General features: G+C 36.5%; 3 protein-coding genes and 1 non-coding gene across 4 annotated transcripts in view; all 4 read left to right on the top strand.

Annotated features, from left to right (window-relative positions):
* Nucleotides 1–4,207, top strand: part of kel (Kell metallo-endopeptidase (Kell blood group)) — a 30,166-nt gene extending 25,959 nt beyond the window's left edge. The window contains exon 19 of the mRNA XM_037784302.1: nucleotides 4,181–4,207. The gene's annotated coding sequence lies outside the window, so the exon portion shown is untranslated. The remainder of the gene's footprint in view (nucleotides 1–4,180) is intronic.
* On the top strand, nucleotides 2,845–8,455 carry ing4 (inhibitor of growth family, member 4). The gene is made up of 8 exons (XM_037784322.1): nucleotides 2,845–2,962; nucleotides 3,400–3,471; nucleotides 5,302–5,468; nucleotides 5,587–5,701; nucleotides 5,812–5,923; nucleotides 6,056–6,200; nucleotides 7,531–7,592; nucleotides 7,709–8,455. Exons 1-8 carry the CDS (start codon nucleotides 2,926–2,928, stop codon nucleotides 7,746–7,748), a joined length of 750 nt encoding a protein of 249 aa, XP_037640250.1. The 5' UTR covers nucleotides 2,845–2,925; the 3' UTR covers nucleotides 7,749–8,455.
* A 109-nt stretch (nucleotides 8,456–8,564) lies between these two features.
* Nucleotides 8,565–13,045, top strand: part of ncapd2 (non-SMC condensin I complex, subunit D2) — a 28,562-nt gene continuing 24,081 nt past the window's right edge. Inside the window, exons 1-7 of the mRNA XM_037784298.1 lie at nucleotides 8,565–8,708; nucleotides 9,858–9,977; nucleotides 10,064–10,139; nucleotides 10,433–10,491; nucleotides 11,036–11,211; nucleotides 11,719–11,864; nucleotides 12,761–12,888. Coding sequence (XP_037640226.1) covers nucleotides 9,860–9,977; nucleotides 10,064–10,139; nucleotides 10,433–10,491; nucleotides 11,036–11,211; nucleotides 11,719–11,864; nucleotides 12,761–12,888 — 703 coding nt within the window. The 5' untranslated portion in view covers nucleotides 8,565–8,708; nucleotides 9,858–9,859. The remainder of the gene's footprint in view (nucleotides 8,709–9,857; nucleotides 9,978–10,063; nucleotides 10,140–10,432; nucleotides 10,492–11,035; nucleotides 11,212–11,718; nucleotides 11,865–12,760; nucleotides 12,889–13,045) is intronic.
* On the top strand, nucleotides 11,281–11,615 carry LOC119497810. The gene has a single exon (XR_005208991.1). It is a non-coding gene; the product is annotated as a small nucleolar RNA U85 (small nucleolar RNA).

The raw sequence follows: 13,045 nt of genomic DNA, 5'->3' as shown, positions 1-13,045 counted from the left end.
AAAGAGGCGTGTCATATGCCTGCTAATATTCAATTAAATTCAAACTTTATTGCAGACTCAAGGTCCAGATAAGAAAACAATACATTACATATAATATATTACAATACAGGAAGCACTATAAAAAGTCATGATTAAAAGAAATTGAAAATATAAATATTAAAAATACATATACATACATCAATGTCTTACATATAAAGAACTATACCAGTGCCTCCAGAGCTGTGATTGGTACTGTGTAGTGCTAAATCTGATGTTAGACAACCGCAAGATGATGTCATTCTCAGAGTGATTAAACTGGCATATAAATTTGTACATGAGATTTCTTAATACAGTTTTAAAAGTATTTATTCCTGCAGACACAAACATTTCACTTGCACTGGAACATCTTGGTCTTTTTAATAATATTCTCATTGTATCATTATATGCAACCTGAAGTCTCTGTAAGCTCGCTTTTTTATAGTTTGACCACAAATGGGCTTTATACAGTGGTGTACAATATGCTCTGAACAGAGACATCTTCACTCAATTCAATTCAATTTGCTTTATTGGCATGACTGTCAGTTGAACAATATTGCCAACGCGTCAATTCAATAATAAATAAAAATAAAAAAAGAACAAAATAAAAACAAAAACATATATACATATATACAATTAACTAAGCAAATTACAATATATAGATATTTAAAAAGAACATGCATGTATATGGAAGAAAACAATAAAGAAGTAATTAATGTTTGTTGTGTCAATCAAACAAACAAACAAATACAAAACACTTAATAAGAATGTATTGTAATATCAAAGGATACATGTAAAAAAAAAAAAAAAAAAAAATATCATCAATTGTCCTGTCTTCAGTGATGAAATGTCCAAGATTGCATCGATTAAGTTTTTTACTTGACATATATATAAACCAGTTAGTGAGTTTGTGCTGTAAAGCGGTTATAGTGTATTAATGTGCTGTAAAGTGTTTATAGTGTATTAATGTGCTGTAAAGCGTTTATAGTGTATTAATGTGCTGTAAAGCGTTTATAGTGTATTAATGTGCTGTAAAGTGTTTATAGTGTATTAATGTGCTGTAAAGCGGTTATAGTGTATTAATGTGCTGTAAAGTGTTTATAGTGTATTAATGTGCTGTAAAGCGGTTATAGTGTATTAACGGCTGTAAAGCGGTTATAGTGTATTAATGTGCTGTAAAGCGGTTATAGTGTATTAACGGCTGTAAAGCGGTTATAGTGTATTAATGTGCTGTAAAGCGGTTATAGTGTATTAACGGCTGTAGAGCGGTTATAGTGTATTAACGGCTGTAAAGCGTTTATAGTGTATTAATGTGCTGTAAAGTGTTTATAGTGTATTAACGTGCTGTAAAGCGTTTATAGTGTATTAACGGCTGTAAAGCGTTTATAGTGTATTAATGTGCTGTAAAGTGTTTATAGTGTATTAATGTGCTGTAAAGCGGTTATAGTGTATTAACGTGCTGTAAAGTGTTTATAGTGTATTAATGTGCTGTAGAGCGGTTATAGTGTATTAATGTGCTGTAAAGGTTTTATAGTGTATTGATGTGCTGTAAAGTGTTTATAGTGTATTAATGTGCTGTAAAGTGTTTATAGTGTATTAATGTGCTGTAAAGCGGTTATAGTGTATTAATGTGCTGTAAAGTGTTTATAGTGTATTAACGGCTGTAAAGGTTTTATAGTGTATTAATGTGCTGTAAAGCGGTTATAGTGTATTAATGTGCTGTAAAGTGTTTATAGTGTATTAACGGCTGTAAAGGTTTTATAGTGTATTAATGTGCTGTAAAGTGTTTATAGTGTATTAATGTGCTGTAAAGGTTTTATAGTGTATTAATGTGCTGTAAAGTGTTTATAGTGTATTAATGTGCTGTAAAGCGTTTATAGTGTATTAATGTGCTGTAAAGCGTTTATAGTGTATTAATGTGCTGTAAAGTGTTTATAGTGTATTAATGTGCTGTAAAGCGGTTATAGTGTATTAATGTGCTGTAAAGTGTTTATAGTGTATTAATGTGCTGTAAAGCGGTTATAGTGTATTAACGGCTGTAAAGCGGTTATAGTGTATTAATGTGCTGTAAAGCGGTTATAGTGTATTAACGGCTGTAAAGCGGTTATAGTGTATTAATGTGCTGTAAAGCGGTTATAGTGTATTAACGGCTGTAGAGCGGTTATAGTGTATTAACGGCTGTAAAGCGTTTATAGTGTATTAATGTGCTGTAAAGTGTTTATAGTGTATTAACGTGCTGTAAAGCGTTTATAGTGTATTAACGGCTGTAAAGCGTTTATAGTGTATTAATGTGCTGTAAAGTGTTTATAGTGTATTAATGTGCTGTAAAGCGGTTATAGTGTATTAACGTGCTGTAAAGTGTTTATAGTGTATTAATGTGCTGTAGAGCGGTTATAGTGTATTAATGTGCTGTAAAGGTTTTATAGTGTATTGATGTGCTGTAAAGTGTTTATAGTGTATTAATGTGCTGTAAAGTGTTTATAGTGTATTAATGTGCTGTAAAGCGGTTATAGTGTATTAATGTGCTGTAAAGTGTTTATAGTGTATTAACGGCTGTAAAGGTTTTATAGTGTATTAATGTGCTGTAAAGCGGTTATAGTGTATTAATGTGCTGTAAAGTGTTTATAGTGTATTAACGGCTGTAAAGGTTTTATAGTGTATTAATGTGCTGTAAAGTGTTTATAGTGTATTAATGTGCTGTAAAGGTTTTATAGTGTATTAATGTGCTGTAAAGGTTTTATAGTGTATTAATGTGCTGTAAAGTGTTTATAGTGTATTAATGTGCTGTAAAGGTTTTATAGTGTATTAATGTGCTGTAAAGCGGTTAGTGTTGTAAAGAGCGAGTGGAGGCAGCAGCCAATCAGATCGCTCCATTTCGGACCGGAAGCTGTGTTGTTTACATTTTCTAAGATGGCGGCGGGGATGTATTTGGAGCATTATTTGGACAGTAAGCTGATTATTACGCTTTAAACGTGTCGGGAAAAACATTTACACCTACTTCAGCTCGGTTTTATACTCTGTGTTTCGCTGTGTACCGGATCTCCCGGACAACCCGCGGGCGGAACAGACTTCTCTAGCCGTTTGCTCAGCGGGCAGGTTGAGGGCTGAGGCTCAGACTAGTTGCTGGAATAAATCATCGCACCGTTAACCGAGAGATGATGAGATTCAGATTAAACAACACAAATACTGTACTACACCTAGTTTACATTAATCTAACGAGCAACGTGCCCCGTGATGTCTGACTGCTGGTTGAAGCGTTATGTTAATGTATCATCCAGCAGCACATGATTAAGCTAGCTGTCCTGCTCTCATTAACGTGTTCATGCTGATCTCTCAGAGATTAAACTGTCTGTTTCTCCTCTTCATCCTCTTCTTCAACACCAGGCATAGAAAACTTGCCCTTCGAGCTGCAGAGAAACTTCAATTTGATGAGGGATCTAGATCAACGCACAGAGGGTGAGAACAATGAGCTGTGTCATTATACTGTACTGGGCTGTTTTAATGGTTTTAATGGTGTGATAATGCATGTTGACTGTGCTGTTAAAGAGACTTGTTAAAGCACACTAAGATACTTTTATGTCTCATGTTTGAACAATGTGATCTATGCAGGGGTTCCCAACCTAGGGGTCGGGGTCCTCAAAGGGGACCCCAAGGGAACTCTGAGGGGTCTGAAGGAATAAGAAAGGTTTTTCTTTCTAATGTTAGCCCTTTTTCTTTATAAATACTGGATACTTACTTTACACTATACATCCTATATACCACTTTATAGACTGCACACATGTACATATTACATTTTTTTATTGTACATACTACATTTATGTATTGACGGACTGTATACACTATGTTCACCCATTCACTCTGTATCTTTTATATCTCTATTATTGTTTTTATAATTTTTGTATACCTTTACCTCTCCTGTGTTTCACTCTGTTTGCTGATGTTTGCTAATGTTGCTGCTTTAACACCTGAATTTCCCTCCGGGGATTAATAAAGGTTCATCTTATCTTATCTTCTCTTACTTTAAAGGTCCCATATTATAAAAAACAAGTGAGATTTTCATGTTTTTTTTTTATTATAAAGCAGGTTTAAGTCCTATATAAATACTGTGAAAGTATTGAAACCCAGCAGCGTTCATTACAACATGCTGAGTACCGCTCCTCTGAAGACCTGCAGGTTTTTTTTTTGTAGTTATGGATTGTCTGGCAAAACACTTGGTGCTGTAGAAATTAAGCAGACTGTGGATGTTTACAAACTGTTGTTACAAAGATAGTTTATTATTATTACAGATATTTATGGTGAGAGTACATACAGTATGTACAGGTAAAAAAAAAACACTGACATTTCTTGTATCAGTTTTTGTTAGAGGTCCCATATTATAAAAAAAGTGAGATTTTCATGTTTTTTTATTTTAAAGCAGGCTTAAGTCCGATATAAATACTGTGAAAGTATCGAAACACTCAATCCACAGGGAAATACACACAGTCCGTATTCAGAAACTCTGCATTTGAAAAAAGCTGCCAGGATTTCTGTCCATTCATGATGTCACAAATATACAATATTTAGACCCTTGACACAATTTTAAATGTAAACATTCTGAATGTGTCCCAGTTTATTCCTGGTTGCAGTGTATGTGAATGTCATCAGCTGACAGGAAGTACACATGGACCCAAGCTGTTGCCTAGCAACGCAATTCTGTTGCAATTCCGTCAAAATGCGGTAAAACGGAGCGTTTCAGACCGAGGGTAAATACAGGCATATTCAGACAGACAGAATGGGGAAAGTACAGTTTTTTTGAACATTACAGCATGTAAACATGTTCTAGTAGAAACACAAAATACAAGTATGAACCTGAAAATGAGCATGATATGGGACCTTTAACTTCTTCAGGTCACAACTGATGTCCACAGTAATGCCATAACCTGTGATGAGAAGTCACCTTTACCCATTACTTCATTTTAAGGGGTCACCAGCCAAAACGTTTGGGAACCACTGATCTACAGTAGAATAAAAGCACATACTCTATAACAGTTTGTAAACATTTCTAAAGAACAGCCTTGTGGGGATAATTGACTTTTGTCAGATTCGTATAAATAGTGAGTGATGTTAAAATTCACAAAATGTTCTAGTCAGTATCTCTAGTTTTTGCTCAACATGAGCTGTTTCTGCATGCTAAACAAGGAAACATTTTATTTCAAGTATTAGTTTCACATTGGTAACATTGACTTAACAGCTACAATGTTGTTTTAGAAGTTTTACTTTACTTAATTTGACTTGTCTCTCATTTAGATCTAAAGGGACAGATAGACTCTCTGGCTAAAGAGTACACAGCCAACGCCCGGACTCTGTCCTCTGAACAAAAGCTGTCCATCCTGAGGCAGATTCAGCAGTCTTACAGTAAATGCAAGGAGTTTGGAGATGATAAGGTGCAACTGGCCATGCAGACCTATGAGATGGTTAGTATCTTATAAAATAAATAAACATCATATTTTACATACATCTGTTGGTAATATGTTGGGAAAACCATTGATAGACCCACCGTGCCACAGTCAGCTGAAGTTCTATTTTTTGCAGGTCGACAAACACATCAGACGTCTTGACACAGACCTGGCTCGGTTTGAGGCTGACCTGAAGGAGAAGCAGATCGAGAGCACGGACTATGATTCCACCTCTAGTAAGGGGAAGAAAGGTGTGTGTCCATTACATTTGCTTAATATCTTTTTATTTTTTTGCACTGAGGACTGTTAGGGCAGCCAAAACCAAACTTGGTGGAATAATAAAGTGGTTGTGTAATTCCAGTTGAAACCAGACAGAAGGAAAAGAAGACAGCTAAAACAAGGTCTAAAGTGAAGAGTTCAGATGAAGATGGCAGTCCTAAGACTGCACAGAAGAAAGTCAAACTTCTCCAGCCGTACGTTATGTATTTAATTTCCAGCTTGTGATGTTTATTTTTCATGTTTGAAGCTTATCATTTTTAGTTATTTATAGTTAGTTTTATTATCATACTCCCATTCTCACTTTCAATACTTTCCCTCGTCATCAGAGGTGAATTCAACAGCCCTGCCACCAACTTCGGGAATGTGCACCCATCTGATGTGCTGGACATGCCCGTGGACCCCAACGAGCCCACCTACTGTCTGTGTCATCAGGTCTCTTACGGCGAGATGATCGGCTGTGACAACACTGATGTGAGTTTTGTGATACATTTTTATTGATATTTATACTTGAATATATAGTGGGTGGGGTTACAGATTGATAGAATACAAAATAAAATTCATTCATTAATCAGCACAAAAATGGCAAGCCGCCACAAACCATTGACTTATTGTGAAGGATTTGGTTTGAGTATGTAAAAGTAGATGGGGTAAACGCCACAAATAGGACACTGACATTGCTCTTTACTTTATTTTTTGTGGATAAATAATGCTTTACAGTACATCAGTTGCACTTAAAGAAGACAAAGTGAAAAATAATGTTTTATCCGTGTATATTTGGGTCTCTGGTAGAGGAGACGGCTGTTATAAACCAAAAACATAGAAATAAGTAAAAGGAACCGGGATAAATTAAATAAAAGAGTAGAAAAGAGCTCACAATACAGTGCTCATTGCAAATACAAGTACAGAAGCCACTATACAAAAATACATACAAAGAAAGTATGTAATAACATACAACAATTATGTAGTAAAGATAATAATTAGGTACAATTGTGATTATAAAAGTGGTTATTATCATAACACAACATTTGTATTCGTACAAACTGAGTGTGTTCATGGTTTTCTATGTAGTTTTGTACCTTGTGAATTCTGTGTCTGTTTTTCCTATTGCTGTTTAGTTGTATTGCCTATAATCATCCATATCATATAATCATATTTTATTGGATTTTTCTACTTTTCTAAGCATTCCCAAAGGCAAAATCCATCAGCAAAATCATGTTACAGAAAGAGAAAAAGGGTATAAAAATATGCTAAAATCCTTTTTTTTTAAATATACAAAACATCTAAGAACACAAACAATGTATTTATTCAGTTCAAGTGATCTTTAACGTGAATGTCATTTCCAAACAACTTGTGATTTAATGTTTGTATTTATTTAAATAACATTAACATTAAATACCATTCAAGTATCACAAAGGTCAACAACAATGTACTTAATGTAATTGAGAAAATTGAATAAGAATCATGCTAAAAAATATAAGTTTTAATAATGTTTATATCAATAATCAGTTATTGTACATAGAGTAGATGTACATCCTTTCCCTTACATATATTTCCTAGATGTTAACCTTAAATTAAGAGGCTTAGGAGTCCTGCAGTCTCGTGCCTCTTCCTCTATGGATAAGGTCACAGATGACAGAGCGAGTGATTCATTAGCAGAGGCCACTCTACACACACTGTATGTCTCTCTTTGAAAAGATAGATTTTGTTTTTGATTTTGTATTTTGCATCGTTTTGTCTCGACTAAGTGCTCCATTTGCAGGAATACTTAACAGCACTTTATCGTGTTTTGTCTTTACTCCAGTGCTCCATTGAGTGGTTCCATTTTGCATGCGTGGGCCTGACAACCAAACCAAGAGGCAAATGGTAAGAAACGCAGGCTGTAATGTACTATCCCATCTTCAATGTGTGCAATAAAAGTGTAAATTATTACAAGTCAACTAAATGTTTTATGCGGTGTGTTTTATTTTTTTTCTATGCAGGTATTGTCCACGATGCTCTCAAGACAGAAAGAGAAAATAAAAACAGCTGGAACAAAACGTGGACACAGATCAGATAGAAAATGAGAAGAATATTTCTTCATTAGTTACTAGAATTTTTTGTTTCTCATCTTACTTAACATTTGGTGCTTTTTCTTTTGGTTTACGTAATTTGCCTTGGTCTGATGCAGTGCGTGTGAAGGAGCCAAGTGATTACAAATGTATTTAAATATTGATTTTTTCTTTTTTTTTAAACGGTTAACTTTTTTTTTTTCGTTGCCTTTGGTGCTCTTATTGTGATTTATTTTTTAACATTTTGTTTTTTACGAGTGAATAATAAACACTACAACTGCCCCTTATGGTTTAACAGCCCAAGTTGTCACAATACTTTATACTATATTCACATGTACGACTACAAAATTTAAGTATTTTCTCTGAAAACAGTTAGGCCATGGATACTTTTTTTTGCTTTGTTGTATAGTTAGTTTCTTGTGCTTAGCCTTGGAACACTAGTTTTAAGTATAACAAGAGGGCAAAAGAACACGAAGACGAATGCTGCATCCTGACAGTATTAGTCGTCTGTGGGTAGTGAGTTTAAACCATTTCATTTTAACATTTGATTGAGTGCTGTATAGAAAGTAAGACATTTCGTGAAAAGTATTGTCATCTCTGTAGCTGAAACATTGGTACAGTGGAGAGGGGGTGATTGTGTTGTCAATCATTTGAATACAGCTACTACCTCAAAAAAAATCTTGCCTTTGTGGTCCTTTGTATGTGTGTGTTTTTGTTTGGATGGATGGTTCGATGTCCAGCAGGTGGCAGCGTTACGTAACAACGTAACCACGCTAACGTGTGACGTCAGAATTACATTGCTTTGGCGCGATATCCAAACAAGTTTGAAAAGCTGCGGGTTCAAACAGCTTGTAGGCGGCGGAGAGAGAGCAGAGCACTATACCGTCTTCACAGGTCCTCACTGTGGCTAAAGGGACTGCAGCCGGCACAGGTGAGCATTACCTTTACACCTTAGTAAAGCAGCTGTTGGCTAAGTGTAGCGGCAGTCGCTTCAGTTAGATAATAATAAAGTTATACAGCCAACGGTTGAAGCTACGCAGTTAGCGGCTAGTTAGCATGCTAGCTTTGTTAGCATTAGTGGTACAAACATGTGTTTGGATAATAAAAACACTTTTTTTTACTAAAAATCTTTTACTAAATCAGTCATAGCGACTAGCATTAGTTGGCCGGTTAGTGGTGAGTCTTGTGCACTTAAGAACCGACTAACATATTAAGTTAATATGATCAAATACTAACGTTACTTCGATATAGCTAATGTTAGCTACAGTCGTGTTTAGAAGGTAACCCTCAAGTTTCGATTTGCAAAAACTCGCGAGACTTGCTGCCTGTTTCGAGATCGATGCCTAACCTTAACCATCTCGCGAGAGTTTACTCAACTTGCGGGTTCCCTTCTAGACACATTGTAGGGGTACATCCTTTGCAATGCTAACGAAGTAAGATAAAATAAGAAAATGTACTGAAAGTATCAAAAGTAAAAGTACTCATTAATCAGAATGGCTCCTTTCACAGTGATTATTATAGAATTATATCATACTGATTTTATCACTACTACGAATACATGTAAGAGCATTTTATTGTTGCAGTTTGTCAATGTGGAGCCACTTTTAGATTATTTGTATACCACTACTACTACTACTACTAGATTGGTGGTAAAGTATTGCGCATATATAGGCTACTTGTAACTGTAAGTGCCAAATAAACGTAGTGGAGTAAAACGTACAATATTGAATACTGAAATGAAATAAGGTAAGATATTCCTTTTATTAGTCATGCAGTGGGGAAATGTGCAGTGTACATCAGCAAAGGGGATAGTGCAAAAAACAAGATGCATCAGCTAACACAGTAAAAGAAGAGATAAACAAAGTGTAACAAAATATGAACCATTTAAATAGAAGGAAGTATAAAAATAGGAGTAGTATATACAGTATTGACAATAAACTGACTATTAACAAAATTGCACAAGTGGAAAATGATATTGCACAGTGAGAATGAATGAATGAATGAAATGCCAACGAAGTACCTAGTTAAAGTAGCAAACAAACTTGATCTAATGTGTCTTTGTTTCTTGCTCTTGACGCAGGGATGTCGTGGGACTTTTTTGTGCCCGTGTTCTCGGGTGACCTGGTGAAGACTGGTGGGATCAACCAGTACGTGGTTCAGGATGTGGTGTCCCCAAAACAGCTGCCACCCTACCTCAGTAGTAAGTAGTGGACTTAGATGCTCTTTGTCAGCCCTTTTCATTTGGGATAGTGTGTTTGTGACTGGTTTTGTCTCATATCCACACAGAATTTAAGGCAGCATTGAGAAACCAGGGTCCTTTGTGTATATTGGAACACTTTGACACAGGCTACAGCGTGCTACAGTAAGTATTGATAATCTATAGCTTGGGGCGCCTGGGTTAGCTCAGTTGGTAGAGCGGGCGCCCATGTAACAAGGCTTGGTCCTGACCGCGGCGGCCCGGGTTCGAATCCGGCCTGTGGCCCTTTCCGCATCCACTCTCTCTCTCCCCCCTTTCCAAGACTCTATCCACTGTCCTCTCAATAAAAATGGAAAATGCCCCCAAAAAAATAACTTTAAAAAGATAATCTATAGCTTGCTCTAGATATTGCTATTAAGAACTGTATGAGTTCAAAACTTCTGTCTTTACTTTTTAAGGCACTGCAGCTCAGTGGACCTGGCTGTGAAAGAAGATACTCTGGAGTTACTAGTACAAGGTTGGTCCTTTTCTTTCATGTTTCTATGTTTAAATAGACAACAATACAACCTTGATATGCTGTTTTCAAAATAAGATGTTAACAAGGGTACATACAATATATGGAAATAAGATTAAATTGATAATATTCACAAGCAGTATAAAACATGTTACCTGTGTCCCTTATAGATTAAAAAGAAAATTCCACAAAACTGTGAGGGAAATGTCGTTATTCTTCGATTTTTGGTTGCTGGGGAAAAAACTAAATGAATAATACCTGGCAATGACTGATACATTTGAGTTGACGACATCTTTGACTACATACAGACACAAAATCCTTCTGCTAACTTCACCAAGTCCTTCACTGACATCCATGCTTGTCAGCTCGATCTGACCGCTGGCTGATTTGACCCAAACATTAGAAGTAATAAAAGAAAACAAACTTTTTAATTTTCTCAAGATAATGTCATTAAGTTGTGATTTCTAGATAACGGTATTCAAAATGTTTGAATCATGTCTGTTCAGGGATTACGTCATGGTGATCACTGGATATTTTTTTTTTCCAGTGGTTAGTGGCCTGGCTGCTTCCTTGCCAGCTCTTCTCCTCTCCACCTCCGTCTCAGCTGCAGAGCGTAAAGAGAAACTTAATGCAGTTAAGATGAGTGTCTACCTGCTCTGCAAACTCACAGAGATCTTTGAGAGTGACTCCTATAGACAGAGTATTGTCACGGCACCTGGGAAGGTATGTTTACAAGAGACCTAGCTAAGAAAATACTTTAATTAATTCAGTAACACGTGTTTGTTTTAAATGCCCGCATGATGATATCATGGCAAGTTTGATGATCCAGTCAGACCAGGAGATTATGGCCTCGAGCCTGCTGTTAGATGGGTAATCTTGGTGGTGTGATGGAGTTTTATTGCACTGCTGTAAGGGCCCATCCACAGTTAAATTGACACCTTCTACAACCTCTGCCCCCCCAAGAGCAATGGGGTGGGACAGGTAGGAGATGTCAAACAATGTGTGGATGTTTGTTTGTCTTGGTGTGTGTTGCTGTATGGGTGTAAATGTATCAGCTGGCAAGAGGTTACAGTCTCAATATAGTTGGTTTGGCAAGAATGAGCTACAGTCTTTGGTAAACTGAGGGCATGTATTATATGTTAATTTTATTGTCTTGTGTCAGACTTTTTGAGTTGATTATCTATGAAGCTTAACAGATTGAATTTATCAGGTTTCGTCTGTCTTGCACAGGGTGGTAAAAAAGGCAAAGGTGGTGGAGAAGGACTGCTGCAATGGGACTCTGAGAGAGAGGCGGTGCTGCAGGCCCTCATCCAGCTCCTCCAGCTGGATATCCATTCCCTCTGGAGCCTCTCCCTGGTGGAGGAAGAGTTTGTCAGGTAATTTGCTGACTGGGGAGCCCTGGGAGAGAGACTCAGTACAGTATCAGACTAAGCTGTCTTAATTCAGTTAGTTGGTTTAATTTCCCACATTGTCCTCCGGATCTTTGCCCAGCGTTGATAACATTGTAGCCTTAATTGGAGCTTTTATGAAAATGATCTTTGCCTTTCCATTATTAATGTTGCACCAAGCCTAATAAGGTTAGATGATCTTGGAACCGCATTAAATTGCTTTACTTAGTGTTTCCATTGTGAACATTTCCTCACAATCCTAGCTTTATATTTTCAGCAGAAACAATATGCAGTGAATGTTGTTTCCTACAGAAGAGACTAGTTAGTTTTTAGTTCACATGTCAGTACTAGAACCTCTTAATACTTAAGCTCTTCGCAAAAGATCACAAAAAACAGTGTTTTTAGTGGTTAGTACGGCTGTCCTCAACCAAAGAAATTCTTAGTTGACTAACACTCATACGATGTTGTCGACAAATGTATTAGTTGATTTAATCGACAGATCTGTGAAACTGAGTTTCTCCACAAAGAATCACACAAAAGCACCACTTTAAATCTTGTGTTTACCACAGATGTGCTCATAAGTTTCTTGGAAATAAGTCATTCAGCATGAAAAAAAGCATTAAAAAAACGACCAATCGACTAACGAAATCTTTGACTAAGTCCAAAACGACCGATTAGTTAACTAATTGTCTAAGAGGGGGCAGCCCAAGTGGTCAGCCTCAAGAACCATCATAAACACTGTCTGTATAATTCTGCTAAATGTTCTAATGGATGCAGAACTTTGTGTAATGAATGTATAGTTTGGCCTGGGCTTTGTGCAGGTTTTACTGTACCACAACATGAACAAACATTTAATTATTTGTTCTGTCCCTTTCTTCTCTCAGCTGTGTGACCTGCTGCTGCTATAAACTACTTGAGAACCCAACCATCAGCCATGTCAAGAGCAAACCCACCAGAGATGGTATAATCCACCTACTGGGGGTGCTAATCAAGAAGTACAACCACCTCCTGGGTTAGTCTCAGAGTCACATGCTGTACCTGTGAGCAAGATTAATAACTAAGGGAGCATATCAACCCTGTCGGTTTCATATATAAAAGCATTGCAGGACCTCCTGTTATTCAGCATGCATTGTACGTTTAGATTTTAGTGTAAACTCTCTCTAAACTCT

This window comes from Sebastes umbrosus, chromosome 11 (assembly GCF_015220745.1).
Source record: "Sebastes umbrosus isolate fSebUmb1 chromosome 11, fSebUmb1.pri, whole genome shotgun sequence".
Lineage (NCBI taxonomy): Eukaryota > Metazoa > Chordata > Actinopteri > Perciformes > Sebastidae > Sebastes > Sebastes umbrosus.
Note: the sequence above shows the minus strand (reverse complement) of the source record. Positions and strands in the feature narration are given on the sequence as shown.